At 37.6% G+C, this 21,244-nt stretch overlaps 2 protein-coding genes and 1 long non-coding RNA gene across 3 annotated transcripts; all 3 read right to left on the reverse strand.

Annotated features, from left to right (window-relative positions):
- Positions 1-5,155: 5,155 nt before the first annotated feature.
- Positions 5,156-10,362, reverse strand: LOC103964613 (disease resistance protein RPV1). Its single transcript, XM_048590652.1, is given in 6 exon segments — positions 5,156-6,270; positions 6,408-7,661; positions 7,756-8,109; positions 8,293-9,409; positions 9,735-9,803; positions 9,805-10,362. Coding segments are annotated over 6 exon segments (3,723 nt in total). The 5' UTR covers positions 10,221-10,362; the 3' UTR covers positions 5,156-5,757.
- Positions 10,363-13,293: 2,931 nt separating this feature from the next.
- LOC103935471 (disease resistance protein RPV1) lies at positions 13,294-17,635 on the reverse strand. The gene is made up of 3 exons (XM_048590792.1): positions 16,085-17,635; positions 14,568-14,767; positions 13,294-14,484 (listed from the first exon to the last, which is right to left on the reverse strand). Exon 1 carries the CDS (start codon positions 17,633-17,635, stop codon positions 16,526-16,528), a length of 1,110 nt encoding a protein of 369 aa, XP_048446749.1. The 3' UTR covers positions 13,294-14,484; positions 14,568-14,767; positions 16,085-16,525.
- Positions 17,636-18,670: 1,035 nt separating this feature from the next.
- LOC108866061 lies at positions 18,671-19,719 on the reverse strand. The gene is made up of 3 exons (XR_007260577.1): positions 19,560-19,719; positions 19,372-19,479; positions 18,671-18,686 (listed from the first exon to the last, which is right to left on the reverse strand). It is a non-coding gene; the product is annotated as an uncharacterized LOC108866061 (long non-coding RNA).
- Between the last annotated feature and the right edge of the window lie 1,525 nt (positions 19,720-21,244).

Raw genomic sequence — 21,244 nt, forward strand, 5'->3', positions numbered from 1 at the left:
TGTATCACCCGTGTTCCCGTCACAACTAAAAATTTCTCATGGTGACAAAGCCACACCAATCAATCATTTCATGGACTGGCAAGTGGCTCATTACCACAATAGTAAAAATGTGTTAAGTCCTTGCATGATGGTATAGATGTAAACCCTGTCGTTAACTAATATATCATCTAATACATACACATTTCAAACAAAACAATTTTGTTTGAGGTTGGCATAACCGTACCTACCCATTTAACACAGTTAATGTGAGTTTGTGCTTCCATCTAACCTATCTAATCCGAAAGCGATGTAGACTTTAAAACGCTTACATAATCACGTAACTCGGTAATTCGAGTGCAATCCATTTAAGTTGAATGTGAAATGACAATTTTAACCTTTTTCTTTTATATAAATTTTGTATTCGTATGAGTAATTAATCGTGTCGTCTTTGTGTTGTGTTCATGTCAACACGAACTTGAGACATATGGAAGAGTAATTGAGGGTACGTGAAATTTATGTCTTGTAGCTGCAAAGTTACTACAACTAGACAAAGTGCTCATGACAATTGAAAACACTGAACCTGGTCAGTGATGATCGAGCAGCTAAGACTAAGAATGATGTCAGAACAGAATACTAACTCAACTGATCGGGCACCTAGTGTAACCAAATAAAAAAATGATATTCTACACTAATCTATACTAAACGGGATTCGTTTAATTAAGTTGAATCTGCACTTGCACACCGAACAACTTCTTAGTAAACCGGAAATAATCCCAATCTCCCTATTCACATCAAAAGTGAGTTAGGATTGACTGGAAATATCCATGTTAAGGGTAAGCATCTCACATATGTATCATATCCAACTGCATAGTAGGCAAAAAAATGAGCGATAAATGGTTGTTTAGCTTTTAATCTGATGATGGTAATAACGATACTACTCTGAAATCTTTAATGTATATGCTTGTAGCTACAACACTTGTTTACTCAATAAAAATATTGAAATTAATTCACGACAAAAAATAAAAACCCATCGCAGGATTTATAGTGGTGGCAGCGACACAACAACAAAAGGGCTTCTCACCCCGTGCACTCCATCCTTCCACACTAAACCTCCGAAATAAAATCCCATTGCAGGAGAAAATTATGGCTTAAGAAGGTCAACAAGTCGATGACTAGAATAAGCGTGTTTTTTTTTATTTTATTTTATTTTATTGTTAAAGGATGTATTTTGTTAAATTAAATATTAAATTAAAAATTTGACAAAATTCGATTCATGTTGTGATGTAAAGATAAGACTTCTCTTATTTAATGAAATAAAAAGCAAGTTGCATGCGCGTTTTTCTATTAAAAATATGAAAGTTGTTGGACGATGTACCTTTTATTGTATTTTTGTCCGGATGTACCTTTTCATAACATACTTGAAAAATTAGAGTACTATAAGTCTATGACCATGTCGACTAAATTACGGGTTCGAACAAGAACAACCGAATCGCATGTTTTGCAGTATGGAGATGAGTCATAAACAAGAGTTTATGTCCTTGATAATTATTTGATTAATAATTCAACTCTTCATGGATTAATGAAATTTTAATCCAGTAATTACACAAAAAGGAAAACTGATAAAAATGGCTTGAAAACTTTGAGTTTTAACGATAAGGACAAAATAAAGGGTAAAGTGAATAGTACCAGGTTTGACTTTTTAGTGTAAAAATATGGTTTTTCTTTAAAATGAACAGTACCACGGGTTTTTTGTTAAAATTCCCTTGATAAAATGTGTCCATTTCTATTGGTGACACATCGTTTAGTTTGTAAATTTTATTTCCAAATTTAGTCTACTTAGACTCACTCCAATGGTGGGCTATGGGCAAAATTTCCCCCCAAACTCAGTCCAACCCAAGGGGAAACTTTGGGCTAAAAGCTAAATAGGGAAGTGAGGCTAGATTCCACCCAAAATTTAGCCCAAAAGTGGGTGTGGGCCCCACCAAAATGCTTGCTTTTCAGACGCGTCTAACGCGCGAGCCTTCCGACCGCGAGGGACCCACCCACGTGGGCCTGTCGCCCATGCTCCGCCTTGCATCCAACGATCGTGATCATTAGGCCGTTCATTAATCCAACGGCCTAGATTCAAATTTTTGTTTTTGTTTTTATATTTATATATATTATTGAATCCAACGGCTGAGATCGAATATAATCAAATCTAACGGTAAAAAAATAGATCTAAAGACCCAAATTTAAATTCAACGGCTAAAATAATTATAAAAATATATATTTAACTCAAAATTCACCCAAAAACTTTATAAATACCTATGTATTTGTTCAATCATCCACACAAAACTCAATTTTCTCCTACAATTCTTCCAATTTATCTTTCTACCATTTCTTACCATTTCCAAATTGTTCAACATGGCAAGAGAGCATATTAGAGGTTATAATTGGACCTGTGAGGAAGATGTTGCTTTATGCTTGGCATCGGTTTTTGTTAGGGAAGATGATGCAGTTGACACAAATCAAAATAAAAAAGTTTTTGTGGGATAAAATCATTGCAAAGTTTCAAGAAAATTGCAACGGCAACGGTGTAATACACTGAAAATTTAAATGTATGAATTAGATATTCATAATTATGAATATGTGGATAAAATCGAAAATAAATCGATTTATGGTTATGAAAATAGAATTGGGAAATTTTAAAGTTTTGTTTCCGGAAGTTATTATAATTGATGTCGTAAATTTTATCGATAAGTGGGAAAAGACAAAAGTGCCAGAGTTGGTATAACGTAGTTATACGAGGACGTATTTTACCCTCACATATTTTATTGTATTTCTTGGAATATTTGGATAGAGCTCGATCCCATGAGCACGTAGGCGAAAACCTTTCGTCAAACGGAATTATAACGAATAAAATAAAAAGGAACGAAGGTGGGGGCAAAATTGTAAATTTGTCCTTGGATTTGGAAAACTCCAGAATTTCTGGAGTTTGTTTTGGGGTAGAAGGAGGCCATGTGGGTGGCGGAGAAAGAGAAGGGTGAGGGGAGCCGGATTCGGCAGTGAGAAAGATGGGAGAACATAGTTGCAGGAGGGGAATGAGGAAGATGGGAGGACAAATCAGGAAGAAGGACAAGGGGGAAAGGAGGGAGTGAGAAGACATACAATCAACCCCTGACCCATTTCCAAACCGTGACCCGTTTTTAGAATCCGGGATCCGTTTTTAGAATCCGGATACCATGTGTTTTTTCGACGGTTTTGAGTCATTTCTCAAGTGAATTTAGGACCCACTACTAAACATCATCACAACCTCCCATCATTCCATTCTAGCCAAAATAGACAAGAATTGGTTGAGATTTCACGAAGATTGAAACTGTGGGTGCCGTGACCCTCCTTGTTCGAAATCCACCAAATCTGAAACGATTTGGATCAAATACCAACACCACTAGACTTCTCTTGAGGTCTGGAACAAGATCCAAACAATTTTAGAGGCGGCGGTGCACTAGAGGTGACGAATCAAGAACACCCATTTCTAGGGTTTTCGGTGAGTTCGAGGGAAATTGGAGCTTATCTCGGCCAAATTGGACTTGGCCACAGATATAAAACTTGCTCTACTCTTTGAGATATTCATTTCTGTAATTTTTGAGAATTTTTAGGAATAGTTGAATTTTCCGGCGAGTCAGAGTGGCTGACAGCCTCCTATGGCGGCGCACGGCCAGGGAGCCGACATTGTGTTTTTAGGTGCATTTCACTATTTTAATTATGCTTTTGAGATCTAACTGATGTGGTTTGAATATTAACACAATTGTGGTATATGTTGGATTAAAGGAATATATTCGGATTTGGGTTGAATTTTTGGAAATGTGAATTACGAATGGCTTGATCCTTGTTTAGGGTACGTAGGCAGTCTAACGAGACGTTAAATGCAACCATACAATAAGTGAGATTAAATAAATGAGACAAAACTTTGATTGAGAAATTGAACTAAGTAAGGAGTTTGGAATTTTATTAAAAAAGGAAATCTTATGTATTCTAGTTATAAATTGTGTGAACGTTTAATAAATCAAACAGGAAAATTGAATTGGGCCTATCATTGGAACTATTTTCCGAAATAAAACATATTTCGGGGCTAAGGTGTTACAGACGGGCAGGATGGTGGTGGTGTTTATGATCGGTGGAAGACTATCAACAAAGCATGCACTTTATGGAAGGGAAGCTTGAAGAGAGCCATGATTGGCATGCCTAGTGGATAGAGCGCTATAGAAATTGCGAGTTTTGTTCTTGATATTTTATTTGTCATGTACATAATATTATTTTGCAACTAATTATTTTTATGTATTTTTTGCATAGGGTGACAAAGCAATGGAAATTTACAAGACCAGAATAACACCAAAAAATCAAGCTTTTAAGTTGCAAGATTGGTGAAAGTTGAAGGCTTGCTTTGTGGAAAGTTCAGTGATTTTTCAATATTTATCGGAATTTAATTTTTTTAGATTAAAATATTTATAAAATTAATTTACGATAGTCTACATATTTATTTATTTATTTATTAAATTAATTTAAGAAAAAAATAGTCTAAGCTCATTCTTTAATAATCCTGAGCTAATATTTTAGGCTATAGCGGTTGGAGTAGAAAAACTGTTTCTAAGTTAAAAGCTAAATTTTCCAGACTAAAAAATTTGGCTTTTAGCCTAACCATTGGAGATGGTCTTAGTATTACCCCTCTCAAAAGTGGGACTCGCCGCCACCTTGTGTTTTTGGCACAATTCCAGTGCCAACATTATAAAACATTTGCAGAAGGTATGAGATGGGAGAAAAGTCCATGAAGGGTCCCATTTTTTTTTAATAGTCTCCTTAGCAATTCTCATTTACTTTTGCATATAGTTTTTTCATTACTTTCATTAGGGTAATGTTAGGGAGACTAAAGTTATAGACAAAGTTTTGAAAACTAAAGGACATGAAAGTTAATGATTGATTTATTACTTAAACATTGATAAACGTACTCATTCTTATTGGTAACACATCATTTAGTTTTTAAATTTAGTCTACAAATTTAATCTCCCTAGCATTACACATTTCATTAAGATATAAAATTAAAAATAGGAAATTGTAAAAGTGCTTCAACACATGACAAGTTATGAATGGTATGATAATGCAACTCAGTGTTGTCGAAGTGGCGAGAGGATGCTTTAACTTGATTTTTTTTAATGACAAAATAAATATATATTTTTTTGTTGAATAAAATTTAAAAATGACCCAATTAGCACAGTAGCTAGCTAGCTAGAAGATCATGTCATGAAGCAGAGGAGGCTGCTTCATCATGATCATCAATTCGTCACCGTGAAAGAACCGACGCCGCACCTTCTGATGCAGGGTGTTCGGTGCTGGTGCTCTGAAATCACTTGTAAACACTCGACTTTCAACAACAATTTCAAATGTGGCCTCATCGTCCAGTTCACTTCTTGGACCATGGCATATACCCCAGGAACATATGTACTTGAGTAACCTGTCATTTTTGCTATTCCAGCAAACCAAATTGAACATGAAGCCGTACTGACCATCGTTTCCTTCTAGGGTACGTAAACATTTAGGAGTTGATACCGTCAAAGTTACTAACAGCGCAGTCAGCAAATCCCGAAATCTCATGACTGAACCAATTCGGTGATAGCTTCGCAGTTACGGAAGATCGCATACTCTGATTGCTGAACCACTTAAAGGTTGATTCACATTGAATAAATCCAACAGGAGTAAAGATATGGACTGGGTGATCAGTGGGCTTAGACTTTGCACTTCCTCTTAATTAGCATCAAAGAAGCGAACTCCACAACTTGAGATGGCACGGCGTCGTAATTCTGTCCCAAAATCACCTGTATAGATTCCATCTTCTAATATAATTGTAAATGTGGCCTCAGTGTAAAAGCGTTCACGGGCCCGCTCTCCTTCAATCAAGCGATAATCAGACCATGGAACATATCCCAGGAACATGTGATCTGAGTCCAGGAATCTGTCAGTTCCTTTTTTTCGGTAAGAGAATCTGTCGGCTCTTAAACCTGCTTTGAACAAATAGAAACTGAGACTGTGCTGCCCATGATTTCCTTTGAAGTTACAGAAACATAAAGCTGATAGATCAGATACAGAGTGAGCACCCTGCAAGTTGCAAACAGCACATATAGCGAATCCCGAAAATTTATCATCGTACAAATTCAGCGATAGCTGCACATTTACTGAACTCCCCCTACAGCGATAGCTGAACCAATCTGGAACTTCACTTCCAGGGAGACACGTATAAAAAGAATGAGGTAGGATACCCTATACACGAATGAAAACAAGGGTTAGCATAATTGGGTCAAGTTTATTATGTACACAGTATGCACGAGTTGTGTATGTGTGTAAACATGTATGTGAGAGAGAGAGAGAGAGAGAAAGAGAGAGAGAGAGAGAGATACCAAACTCAAATGACACTGCATAATATGCATTAATGGATTTCGTTCCAGGTGGGAGCAATTAGAAAATATGAAGTAATAGAGATTCCCCCAATTAGGCATCGGTGATGAAACATATTCCAAAGCTGTGCAATCATGGGCATCTATGTAACTTATACTTGATGAAAGCATTGGTATTGATTTCAGTCTCTTGCAAGAATCCAGCTCAAGAGACATTAATCCACCCAGGTCAACCATCGTTCCCGGTAAAGTCTCAATGTCATTTCTGCAAAGACTTAATCTTTTCACTGAAGTCAAATAAGCAATACAATCTGATATTTCCAACAGATTGCAGTCACTTAAATCAAGACTTTCCAGAGTAGAGTAACCATGATATCTAAGTGCTGACGTTCTATGAACTCTAATTGATGGCCATGATGAAAAGGGAGCCCTAAGTTCTTTACATCCATCACATGATAACGATAAAAGCTTATTCAAGCGTAAAATGGAGAATGGGAATTGCTTTATACCACTTCCTTCTATTTGAAGGTCCCACAAGGATTCTAAATTACCCAAGTTATCGGGCAAGTTAGAAAGTTTGGAGCACCCAGAGAGAGTGAGACCTGTAAGACATGCCAACTTACAGACATTGTCCGGAAGACAGAAAAGGCTTTTGCAGTTTCTCAGATTCAATATTGCAAGCCTCATAAACCGGTTAATTGATGGGGAAAGCTCTTCGATAGATGTTCCATCCAAATGAAGCTCTCTCATTCCTTCCATATTTTCTTCAAGATCTGGAAACACCTTGAGCTTTGAACAATCAGAAAGAGCAACATAGCTAAGGGACTTGAGTTGACAAATGCTGCTTGGAAGACTCTCAAGTTCTCCACAACCTTTTAGGTTCATATAAGCAAGCCCTGTAAGATTTTTAATTGAAGAGGGCAATTCTTTAATTGCAGTCTCAGCTAAATGAAGCACCGACAAGCTCTCCATAATTTGTGAAATCTCTGGAAACTTGTCAAAACTCGAGCAGCCAGAAAGATTGAGAGTTCCAAGAGATTTCATAGGAACGATGCTTGGGAAACTCTTCAGTTCCTTGCACCCTTTTAGATTTAAAAAAACCAGGTTTTTAAGAGTTAAAATGGATGGGTGAACCTCAAGTAACCTTGTACAACCTTCAAGAATTAGTTTCACAATATTTGTTGCCTCAGTGAAGTTGGGGGTTTTGGTAAGATATTGAGAGTGACTTAAATCGATGAAGTTCAACTTTTTCAGAGACTGACAAGAAAACCAGGAAAACATGCAGTAAGTAATAGTAAGGCATTCAAGAACATAATCATTTAAAAGAAACCAAAATAAATGGGGATCGTACCTTGGTTCCGTCCCAAAGTTTCTCCATGTGACTATAACGCATGTTAAGGTCAATAAGATTTTTTGGTAGAAAATTGGATGGCAAAGATTTTTGGGGAAATCCATGCCAGAGGAGACACCTCAACTCATTAGAAAAAAACTTTGACAAGTCCCCACTCAGGTGTTGTTTACAATAATCAGTTGGATGGAATGCATCCTTATATGAAAGGTCTTCAGCATCAGAGTGTAAGGAGTGATTATAATGGATCTTCAGCAGTCTTAGCCTCGTCATTCTCTCAAAAGCTTCAGTTTTTAAGCATACCTCTTTCGATGAGTTTGACAAGTCCAAGATTATGCTTTCAACTGCTTCCGTAGCCTGGATGATAACCAACAGTGCAAAGTAAGGGCATGTATTTAACTTATTAAGATTATATATAAAGTTGTACATGTTTCTCAATGAATTTTAATTTTTGTCAAAAGCTGAAGTTCTACTAGAGATTACTCACATATTATGAAATGAGAAAGAGCTAGAGGTCATGATCATATATACATATCTCACCGTATTTTGAGTCAACACACGCACAACATCTTCATAATTCCACAACCTACTGCGTTTCCCAGGTTCTTTAATAGATTCTTGGCGGATGATTTCCCTGCCTGTGTCAACGAGCAAATCATGCATCTCAAGTGTACCATGATGTGAGAGAGTCACAAGAGCTTTATCAACCAGAACTCTTAACCCACTATGGGGGAAGAATCCACTACTAGCCAGAACTTTTGTTGCGTAGTATTTTTTCATTCCTTTAAAGAAACATACAATATCGAGAAAAATGTCTTTCTCTTTATCATCTAGCCCATCAAAGCTTGTCCGAAGCACATCCTGAATTCCTATATGCGGGGCTTCCTTTATTTTCTCTAGCACATCTTCCCACTCATCTACACTTTTGTTATCAAGGAAAGCTCCCAAGACTTTAAGTGCTAACGGTAAACCTCGAGCATATTCTATGGCATGCCTTGAGAGACGAGTATAATCTCCTGTGGGTTGGAGTGTTCTGAAGGCAAACTGCCCGAAGAGTTCAAGAGCTTCATCATCACCTAAAAACCTGGGCTCGTACGTCTCATCAACTTTACTCAGCAAATGCTTATCTCTAGTTGTTATAATGATTCTGCTTCCACCACCAAATGAATGTTTCTTCCGTGGTAAGAAGAAATTTCTCCCCAGCAAGGTTTCAATTTGAGCCAAATTGTCCACATCATCTAAAACAAGAAGAACCTTTTTCTTACCTAGCCTTTCCATTATCATGTTCGAACCTCGATCCAAAGTGCCTAACCTCTGCACTTTCTCCTTCAAGATTCTAGACAGAAGCACTTCCTGCATATGCACTGCCCCATCCTTGGAGAAACCTTCCTTGACATTTTTAAGAACGCAATCTGCTTCAAATTGACAAGCGATTTTATCATAAACAGCTCTAGCAATGGTTGTTTTACCTAAACCACCCATACCCCATATTCCAACGACGCGAACATCATCCTTTACCCGAGGACTTAATCTTATATCCATTTCCTGAATGTGGGAATCCATTCCAACCAAGCCATCATCGGCTTCACTTGATGAAATCTGAATCAACTTATTAAAAATATCTTCTACAATTTCGTCAATAAGCTTCGCATCATCCCTGCATAATTTTAAAACTACCGTAATTTACAATGTCACAAATTAATTTGCTACAAACTACTGTAATTTCCAATGTCACACACATTAATTTGCTTAAAAAAATTAATATATTGACATCAAATAAAAGGGTAATATTAAGAAGATCAAATTTTTAAACCAAATTTGCAAATCAATGTGTCATCAATAAAAATAAGGACGTTAATGCTTAATAATAATCCAACTATCAACAACCACATCATTTGATTTAGTAACCCTAATATTATTCGACATAAAAACTACAGGAAACTGTCAACTGAAATTAATTAAGTGGATTATACCAAACTTACTCGTACTTTCGCGAATCCCAACCGGATAAATTGGTCGCTCTTTTCAGAGCGTACCTCCAGCTCCGCACCTCTCGTGGCGGCATTAGGATAGCTTTCATGCTCGGCAAAAGCTTCCGCGAAACGCCTCTTCATTTTGCGGACATGAGAAGGATCCACTTGGTAAAAAACGGGCACCACCATCTGGTTCTTTACATCCATACATTCCAGTATTTGGACGAGCTCCTTCAAGCACCATGTGGAAGATGCGTAGTTTTGAGAAAAAACTACGATCGAAACGCTCGAGTCTCGGATGGCCATCAGTAGCTGCGAAAGGTCGTTGCCTTTTCGGAGCTCTTCGGCATCGATAAAGGTGTTGATTGCTTTCTGATTCAGAGCTTTGTAGAGGTGGCTGACGAAGCCCCTACGAGTGTCTTCCCCCCGGAAATTGATGAACACGTCGTATTTCCAACGAGGGACAGAGGAAGAAGAAGAGGAAGCAGCAGCCATTAATCGATCGAGTATCTAAGATTAATGTAAGCACTGAAACACTGAATTGATCTTCAAATTGGAGCAGCAGCTGATGTGATTCAGTCAGATGGATCCCATGTGAAAAAGAAGAAATTGCAAGCCCCCGCGCAGCTGCAGCTGATGACTGATGTGATTCTATCAGCCAGGCTGTCGTATGGCCCAGATTTTGTGATCATTGCAATCCAACGGTCCAGATCAACTGATAGGTTTTTTTATTAGTTAAAAATCCGTGGAAAAATTTTAGGCTTTTTGCGTGTGACGGTAATCAGATCACGCGGTTCTCAATTTGTATTTTATTAGTTGCTTAAAAATTAAAAAAAAAAAATTTATGCACTGTCGTTTGACCTCCGGAAAGAAGGAAGGGGATCCTGATCCCTTTCACCATAGCCAATTGCACATTTCGGACTCTTAAAATTTAATTCAACGATTTAAAATAGGGGTTCTATTAAAAATTATAATAACTCGTTCGATTAAATTTAAAGGGTTCAAATTTTGTGCTCAGTTGGTTCAGGTTGAAGGAATCCAGAGAGAAACCCTTTCTCGGAAAGAAATTGGCCTCCTAAACTATATTTGTAATAATCACCATCGTGTGAACAGTGATTCAAGACAAACTTCAGATCCGTATTCTACATAATGCATCTTAAGTTTGATTTTGATATGTGAGTTTTACCGGTCCCAAAAAAAAAAAAAAAACTACTTTTGTAGTAAATATGTAAGTCTCTATGAATTTAATTCGTACGCCTATGTTTTTATTTTTATTTTTTATAAATAATATTCTACATTAATCTATATTTGGTTTTTGTTAAAGAAACCTCAAACGTGGGAGGTGAAATTTTATTGAAACAAAAAGGCAAATACACCTTGTGTAACCAATAAGAAAATTAAAAACAAAATGATATTTTATACTAATCTACATCAAGCTGTGTTCGTTCAACTTTGCTGTCTGCACTTGCATACCCAACAACTTCTTTGTAAATTGGAAATATATCTCAATCTCCCTATCCATATGAAAAGTGAGTTAAGGTGACCAGAAATATCTATGGGTAAGTGTAATTAAGTGTCTCATGTATGTACCATATCCAACTGGATAGTAAACGGAAAACAAACGATTAATGGTTATTTGTCTTTTAATCAGATGATGGTAGTAACGATACTATGATCTCTGAAAATCTTTGATATATATACTATTAGCTACACAACCTGTTTACTCAATGAAAACACACATCGAAATTAATTCATGACAAAATATAAAAAAAATAAAAATCCAGTGCAGGAATTATAGTGGTGGCAGCGACACTACAACAATGGGGCTTCTCACCCTGTGCACTCTTATCCTTCCACACCAACCTTCCGAAATAAAAACCCATTGCAGAAGAAAAATGTCGCCTAAGAAAGTCAGTGAGTCAATGAGTCGATGACGAGAATAATGCGTGTTTTTTTATTTTTTTTAAACGATAGATTTATTGAATTAGATTTTAAAGTAGGTCATCTCTAATTGAAAAGAATCAGTTACTTTTAGAATTATAGCCTTGCAAAATATTATTTTTAAATAAATAATACTAGGTCATACTCATATACCATCTCCAACTGAAAGCGGTTAAATATAGCCCGCTTAATAATTTATTAATTTTAAGTTTATACTTTAAATTTATTTGTTAATTTAACTAAACTACCGTTTGATGTTTTCAAATTAGCCGTTGAATATGAATCAATTATTTTAAGTGAGAAGCTGGGGTCCCAAAAAAGTCTAAGAATGGGGCTACATTTGGTTAGTTTGATGCTCTTTTGGCCAAAAAAAAAGAAAGTCTTGTGAGCTCTACAAATTATAGCCAAACCATTGGTTAGAGATAAATTTTTGAACAAATCAGACAATATTTTAGTTTTTAGACCGTTCGCTCTCTTCATTGAAAATGGCTTTAGGGAGCTAACAAAATTCAAATCAACACTGTAATGTAAGAGCAATAATTTTCTCTACCATTATAGTAAAGACCACTTAGATGCGTGTTCTTCTATTAAAAATATGAAAGTTGTTGGATGACGTACCTTTTATTGTATTTTTGTTCGGATGTACCTTTCATTGTTTTTGCTCGAATTTGGGTAGAAAGTGCCAAGAAAGAGTAGAGGTAACAATTTTAGACAGATTCGACAATCCGACTTGGAAAAGACAAAAAATAAATTTGTTTGAGTCGGGCATAATCGTGTTGACCCATTTAACATGGTTAATAAGAGTTTGTGTTTCCATCCAACCCACCTAATCCGAAAGTGATGCACACTTTAGTACGTTTACATAATAGAGTAACTAAGTAACTCGTGTGCAATTCATTTAAATTGAACGCGAAATGAAAAGTCTAACCATTTTCTTTCGTGTAACCTCTGTATTCTTATAAGTAATTAAGAGCAATGCCTTTGGTTGTGTTCATGTCGAGAAATTTTTTTGTGTGGCCGACACATCACTCGGACACCAAAAGTCATGATACAATTCATTAAAAAAATATTTCAAATTTCCAACCAATTATATTATAAAACTTGATTTACCGAGCCGTATGCCAAGCACATTGAAAAATCTCTCATTCATGTCAACACGAAGAGTATCTGAGACATCTAGAAGAATAATTAAGGGTACTCGGTAATTGGTATTGATGTCTTGTGGCTGCAAAGTTACTATTGCTCTGCAAAGTGCTTAGGACATTTAAAAACAATGCAGAAACACGTCCTCCACATTCTAAATTCATATGAGACGGAATAATTGGGCAATTAAAAACTTAATTATTCTAATTAATCTTGTTCTGATGAGCAACATAAATGTGTTGTTTGCAACTGAATTCTTCAATTTCAGCACATCTAGCTAGTTCTCTTGTTCTAATGTTGAATGACATTACAAGAAGCTCCTCTCCACCTCTGTCAGTGTCAAATTGGATGACTCAAATAATCTGAATTGGCACTTCCAAATACAACAAGCTCCTCTCCACCTTCACTAGGGTTTAGAGTGTTGTGCGGAAGCGCTAATTTGAAATCAATAAACTAATACAGAAAAATATGACAAAACAAACAATTCAAAATGACACAAAGATTTATACTGGTTTAGCGAAAACCTATATCCAGTTTGGGGACAGAGAGGAAGTTCCACTAATAAACAAAACGAGATTACAAAGAAAGCTCTCAAACTCAAACCCAAAATACACCCAAATACAAACACAAATAGAAGAGGGAAAAAAACGAATTAGAAACAAAATATTTGTCTCTCTGCAACTACAACAATCTCTAATTGGATTCACTCTTACAAAACCTTAAATGCAGCAGCTCCCAATTATTTCTCTCTTCTATTGGGTTTCGGCTCCTCTTTCCGTCACACTGGTGCAGCTGCTTCGGTTCCCACCCTCTCATCCAAATTGCACATTGTGAGGCTTTATATACGAGCACTAAAAAGACCTAGCATGGGATCCGCATATGCCAACTAAAGAGCCACAACAGTTTGGTTTTAGGTCCGCGTAAGAAAGCGTCGAGACCCAACAGAACTAAGCCATCAAATCCAACACACAGGAGTTATTCTCTTCAGTTTTCCTTTGCCCCATCAGGAAGTACCAATCTTTTAGACTGTAAATCCTCTGCATCAGGGGTTTCACCTCCACTTTGTTCAGCCTCATTATAGCAACACCCCTCACGGTTCCTCTTAGAATGAGCAACTCTTACCAGTGATCTGCGTAAAGTACGAAGTTCCGCTCCAGAATTTTCATGACGAAAGTCGGGCTGTGTCATGCTTTGGTTATGCACCTCCTCATGATTGGCATAAAAGAGACGAACTCCACACCTTCTGATGCGATGCTGCTGCACTGGTGCCCAAGAATCACGTGATTGGACTCCATCTTTTAGTTCAACTCTAAATGTGGCCTCCGTGGTACAGCGCTCACTTAGCTGCACTCCTATTTTCAATGGAAGATATCCCATGAACATGTGATCTGACTCAAGTAACCTGTCACGTGTGACTCCAATCAAGCAAATAAAATCTGAAACTGAGCTCGCCGTGCTCTCCTTTGAAGGTACAAAAACACAGGGCAGATAGATCAGACATATAATGCGCGTACTTGAACTTAGTAAAACCGCATACAGCAAATCCCAAAATCTTATGATCCGACACCGGTGGTAGATGCACAGTTACTGAAGATCCACTACACTGATGGCTGAACCAATCTGAAAGTTTACTTCCAGGAAGATACATAAACAAGGAAAGAGTTTGCAGATAACCCTACAGAACGAAAACAAAGTAGACTGAACTTGTATTAGATATGTTTCGTACTTTCGCACGTGGAGAGAGAGAGAGAGAGAGACCTGATGAGCTTCTACAATTTCTTCAAATAGATTTTGCACCAGCTGGAAGAATTTTGAAAATGTGAAGTAAAGATTACTGTAAAGAAGCTTTGGTCCTGAAAGAGTTTCCAAAGCTGTGCAATCATGGGCGCCTATGAAATTTATGCTTGATGAAAGCTCTGTTATTGATTTCATTCTCTTGCAACCTTCCAATTTGAGATCTGTCAAAACGATGAGGCCGATGTTAGAGTGTGAGTGTGATTCTTGTAAGACTTGTAATGATCATTAAAGTGTTTTGAATTGATATGAAGAAGTCTATGCGTAATTGGAGTTGTTCTATTTTATAGAATTGAGACTCGTCAACTTACTTGGATTAAGACTCATGCTTGGATAAGGATTATGGTTTAGTATTCCTTATAGGATTGTAATAGGGCAATCAAGTTGTTTTTCGCAGTATAAATAACATGGGCTGCTGCTCTCACAAGATACTGACTCTATTGAGAATCAAATACCTATTGTTTGATTGAGCATCGAGATCTTGCAAGAGAGGAGAAGTTTCTGTGTCAGGATGGTTTCTACATCATCTTCCTAATCTACAGGTTAGTCATGTTCTTCTCGTTCTTGATTTAAACAGACTTGTTGTGGTTTGATTGCTAGAACAATTCCTAGTATTTTGAGTTTAGTTTTAACATGTGGTATCAAAGCCTTGTGGTTCTTGCAATTGAATTCAACGAATTTGTTTTGTTAATTAACAATTGTTAACTACGTTGATCTTAAGAACAAAGGAGACGGTGAAAGATAGGAGAAAACTTAAAAATAAAAATAAAAATAAAAATAAAATGACGTCGTTTTCTCTTAATTAGATATTTTAAACTTTTGACCATTAGAACAAGGAGAGAGAAACATCAAAAAGGATTTTCGTTTTTGACCGTTGCATCAGTATGGTGTTCTTAACACTTTCTGGTACTGAATGACTTCGACCTGGAGAATTCTTTCTCTAATTCCTCTATTTCTTGACGACAAGTGATTCAATATAACACTATATTTATGCTTCCGCTGACTATCATATTCTACAAAGGTAATCTCTGATTAAAATTTAGCATTTTGTTATCTGGGTGATTCACATCAGAAATTCTCTTCTTGAAATTTTTAAAATTTTCCGATAAATCACATGGTGATGAATATGACGTTTTGTTATTTAAGATTCACTTGTTTCCCTTTTTGTGACTTCTTAAATTTCCCCTTCATCTGTTCTGATAAAATGTTGACTGATGACTAATGTTTTCTTGGATTCATGTCGGATATGGTATGGTGACTATCTTGATAATATGATGAGTTAATGATCGATGTTGAGTTATTTAATCTATGCATGCTTTTCATATATCATGAAGGGACTATATATATGACTAAATTGACTCTACATAAACAAGGAAAGAGGTTGCAGATTACCCTGCAGAATGAAAACAAAGGTAAACTGGACTTGCATTAGATATGTTTCGTACTTTCGCACCTACAGAGAGAGAGAGAGAGACAGAGACCCGATGAGCTTCCACAATATCTTCAAATAGATTTTGCACCAGCTGGAAGCAGTTTGAAAATGTCAAGTAAAGATTCTTGGGAAAAAACTTGCTCGGTCTTGAAACAGATTCCAAAGCTGTGCAATCATGGGCATCTATGAACCTTATAGTTGATGAAATCTCTGGTATTGATGTCAGTCCCTTGCAACCTTCCAATTTGAGACTTGTTAACCAATGAAGCCAATTCATTTCTGCAGGCAAGCTCTCAAAATTGTTTCTGCAGAGTTCTAATGTATTCAATAATGATAAATGAGCAATACCCAATAATTCCAACACCTCAAACTTTGGGCAACCAGAAAGACTAAGATAGTGAAGGGACTTGAGATCACAAATGCTGCTTGGGAGACTTGAGTTTTTTGCAATCTCTTAGGTTCAACGTAACAAGCCCTAGAAGAAGATACCCTAAACAGTAAGGCCCGTGAGTTTACTAATTGACAAAGGCAGTTCTTTAATTGCAGTCCCATCTAAATATAACTTTGATAGATTCTCCATAGCATCTAAAATCTCTGGAAACTTCTCAAGATTTGAGCAATCAGAAAGATTAAGGGTTTGAAGAGATCCCATATAAATGCTGCTAGGCAAGCTCTTGAGTTCTTGACACCTAGATAGGTTCAAAACAGTAAGGCCCGTGAGTTTATTAATTGATGAAGGCAATTCTTTAATGGCAGTCCCATCTAAATATAACTCTGATAGATTCTCCATAGCATCTGAAATCTCTGGAAACTTCTCAAAGTTTGAGCAGCCAGAAAGATTAAGGGTTTGAAGAGATCCCATATGAATGTTGCTCGGCAGGCTCTTGAGTTCTCGACAGTGTCTTAGGTCCAAGAGAGTAAGGCCCTTGAGTTTATTAATTGACGAAGGCAGTTCTTTAATGGCAGTCCATTGTAAATATAACTCTGATAGATTCTCCATAACATCTGAAATATTTGGAAACTTCTCAAAGTTTGAGCAATGAGAAAGATCAAGGGTTCGAAAAGATCTCATCTGAATGTTGCTCGGCAGGCTCTTGAGTTCTCGACAGCCTCTTAGGTCCAAAATTGGAAGGCCCGTGAGTTTATTAATTGACAGAGGCAGTTCTTTAATTGCAGTCCCATTTAAATAAAGCTTTGACAACTCCTCCATAACTTCTGAAATCTCTGGAAACATCTCAAGGTTTGAGCAGCCAGAAAGATTAAGGGTTTGAAGAGATCTCATATGAATGCTGCTCGTCAGGCTCTTGAGTTCTCGACAGCCTCTTAAGTCCAAAATAGTAAGGCCCGTGAGTTTATTAATTGACAAAGGCAGTTCTTTAATTGCCGTCCCGTCTAAATAAAGCTCTGATAGCTTCTCCATAACACCTGAAATCTCTGGAAACTTCTCAAGGTTTGAGCAACCAGAAAGATTAAGGGTTTGAAGAGATCCCATATGAATGCTGCTAGGCAGGCTCTTGAGTTCTCGACACCAATTTAGGTTCAAAACAGTAAGTCCCGTGGGTTTATTTGACACGCCCCGACCCCGAGGTCCTAGAGACATCGAGATGGTCACGTGCTGGCCGACACCCGAAGGGTGACGAAACCATTTAATTAAAACAAAAACTGAGAAAAAATAAACTAAAGTACGCAATAAAGGCTAAAACCCCAAATAAAAGTTCAACCTCTAAATATTGAAATTAGGTAAACACATAGCACGTCCAGAGCATAATTCTAATAACGAGTACAAGCAGAACTCAGAATAAAGAAGTGCTATTACAATAAGTGGCGAAGCGGAGCGAATATGACACAAATCACTGGTAGGGGAACGCCTCGTAGCTTAGGTCGTACTCCTCGTTCCAAGGTCCTGAAGGGGGCGCAAAACAAAGGTGAGTGGACCAAGTTTATATATACAGTAATAGTAAAACAGTTATCAACATACTAACCCCCAGGTTTTATGAAAAACACAAGTATAATGATAAATATAGGTTTTCCGAAATCTAGCATGACGCGCAATGTCTCAAATCATAAATCGCATAAATAATAAACACTAGTGAATGTCCGATATAACACTTCAGACCCCATGCCGGCTCCCCGTCTCTGAGCACACAGTCAGAGGAAAATACACTTCAGGCCCCATGCCGACTCCCCGTCTCTGAGCAGACAGTCAGAGGAAAACACACTCCAGGCCCTATGCCAACACCAAACCGTCGCCCGGGACGGACCGGATCTATCCCTACGTCCCGTAGCGGAAAGGACCACTAGGTAGGTATAAAATCAGTGAACATACATATATTGAAAATCAACTTCATAGTATAAAGTCATCCATCATCTATACTATAAAGAAGTGTTCTAAACATGTTCTAAATATCATATCGTCATCCATCAGATATTCTATAAGAACATGGGTTATAGGAAAAATAGTAATAATTCAAACTAGCCTCAGTAAGCATATTATCTCAAAACGTTTCATAAAACATAAACGTAAAGTCATGCTTTTCTGTGTATGCAATTCTACCATTAAAACATGCATTTTTAGAAGGGGTCCACTCACCGTACACCGATGGTGCAAGCTGTACCAAATAGGAATAATGGACTCCCGCTAAGAATCGCACCTAACACATAATTGAGTACTTTCAGTCAAACTCCACTCAAACGATTGAATTTGGGAAAACGGACATCGGAAACGGGTTTAGAACGTCGAAATTAGCCTAGGAGGGTCCCCGCACGAAAACATAAAAAGTCAACGGTCAAAGTCAACGTTGACTGTTGACTAGTCAAAGTCAAAAGTCAACGTTGACCGTTGACCCGGTCAACGGTCAACGGGTCAAAGTCAACATGTCAGAGTCAAACGGGTCAAACGGGTACGGGTCCACGGTCATGGGTCACGGGTCATGGGTTACGGGTCAGGGTTTTGGGTTTAGATTTTTGGGTTAGGGTTTTGGGCTAACAGAAAATGGGTTTGGGTTTTTAAGTGGGTTTGGGTTGGGCTTGAATCCCTACGGCCCAAAGGCCCACAACAGAAAAGGGTGATGGGTTTGGGCTGCAACCAAGGCCCTAAGGCCTTTTGGGTTTTTAAAAGAATTAAACTAAAAAATAAAAACTGAAAGGGTGAGGGTATTGGGCCAAAGACCAAACGGGCCTAAGGCCCGTGGGTGTGGGTAAAGAACGGCCCGAAGGCCTGGGTGCGCCGGAGAAGACCACCGGAGCTTCCACAGCTCCGGCCGACGCCAAACCTACAACCTAGACCCCGATCTAGGTACCAAAATGAAGCACTAGCCGAGAGGAGTAGTTTTATACCTTGGGTTCGCCGTGTAACGGCTTGTGGTGGCCCGAAAATCCCTCGGAAAACACGCACTCGCCGGAAAATTGGGTGTACCTCCACCCTTGCCAAAAACACTCCAAAACCTTGAAAATTCATGAACCCAACTCAGTAACTACATTTAACTAACATCTAACAAGACTAAAAAGGAAGAAACCATGCTTACCCAACCGGAAAACAAGCTAAAATTCGCCGGAGATGCTCGGCGTACTCCGGCACCGCGAGCAGGGGAGAGAGAAAGAGAGAGAGAGAAGCAGTTCAACGGCGATGATGGTGACTCTCCCTGGGTTGTGCGACTGTGGGTATTTGTGTGTGTGTGTGTGTGTGTTGTCACGGGGAAGAAGAAGAGAGAAAGGGAGAGTTTTTGAGAGAGAGAGAAAGAAAAGTGCAGACAAACCAAAAGAAAAGAAGAGAAAAGAAAAGAAAAAGAAAAAGGAGAAGAAGAAAAAGGTGTCACGGAAGGGGGGGGACAAAAGAGAAAAAGTAAAGGGAGTTGGGGTGCTACCACGTGGCAGCCTAGGTGATAGGGTAATAATTTACATTTTCAGATCTTGATTGTGTAACAAAATGAGGACCAAAGTGATAATCCTATAAATTTTTAGGGAGAATTACAGAATTATCCTTATAAGCAGGGGCGGGTGTAACATTATTAATGGATGAAGGCAGTTCTTTAATGGCAATCCCATCTAAATATAACTCTGATAGATTCTCCATAGCATCTGAAATCTCTGGAAACTTCTCAAAGTTTGAGCAATCAGAAAGACTAAGGGTTTGAAGAGATCCCATATGAATGCTGCTTGACAGGCTCTTGAGTTCTCGACAGCGTCTTAGGTCCAAGAGAGTAAGGCCCGTGAGTTTATTAATTGACGAAGGCAGTTCTTTAATTGCAATCCCGTCTAAATAAAGCTCTGATAGCTTCTCCATAACACCTGAAATATCTGGAAACTTCTCAAAGTTCGAGCAACCAGAAAGATTAAGGGTTTGAAGAGATCCCATATGAATGCTGCTCGACAAGCTCTTGAGTTCTCTACAGCGTCTTAGGTCCAAGAGAGTAAGGCCCGTGAGTTTATTAATTGACAAAGGCAATTCTTTAATTGCAGTCCTGTCTAAATAAAGCTCTGATAGCTTCTCCATAACACCTGAAATATCTGGAAACTTCTCAAGGTTTGAGCAACCAGAAAGATTAAGGGTTTGAAGGGATCCCATATGAATGCTGCTTGGCAGGCTCTTGAGTTCTCGACAGTCTCCTAGATTCAATATAACAAGGTTTTTCAGAGCTGAACTGGATGCGTCAACCCCATATAACCCTGTACAACCTTTAGTTTATAAAGTTAATTTAAAATTTTACTTTTCTTAACATTATTCAAAAAAATATAATTCTAAAAATTTTGAAAGAAAAAAAACTCCGTAAAATGATCGGGAAGTCAATGAGTCAACGAAAATGATTTTCTTTTTACCAGGTGGTTTCCTAGCACTATCCCAAAAAAAAAAAGAATGAAAGAGAAAGAACTCTGTAAAATGGTGGGGAAATCAATGAGTCAACGACAACGAGTTTCTTTCTACTAAGTTTGGGCATAAAAAAAAATATTAATAATAATTTATCTTTATTGTTGCAACTTAATATTACAATGTAGTGGTATTTCTTTTTACTTATAATTCTTAGTTTCAATTCTCGCTAAAGGTGAATTTAAACCACATTATTACTAGCTTATTGTGAGCCTAACCCCACCATTTATCTTAGTGCTGATAATATCATTTGTTAAAATAAAATATTTTTATTAAGGGAAAGAGGCCCCTGCAACAATGAAAGCTCACTTAATGGGGTTTACTTTTGTGTTTTCACGGATTTGT

The sequence above is a fragment of a genome, unplaced genomic scaffold (genome assembly GCF_019419815.1).
Source record: "Pyrus x bretschneideri cultivar Hongxiangsu unplaced genomic scaffold, Pyrus_bretschneideri_v1 Contig32, whole genome shotgun sequence".
Lineage (NCBI taxonomy): Eukaryota > Viridiplantae > Streptophyta > Magnoliopsida > Rosales > Rosaceae > Pyrus > Pyrus x bretschneideri.

What these genes read in the sequence shown, in the direction of transcription:
- LOC103935471 (XM_048590792.1), bottom strand. Translation starts at nt 17,635, where the DNA reads ATGTCTCTAGGACCTCGGGGTCGGGGCGTGTCAAATAAACCCACGGGA.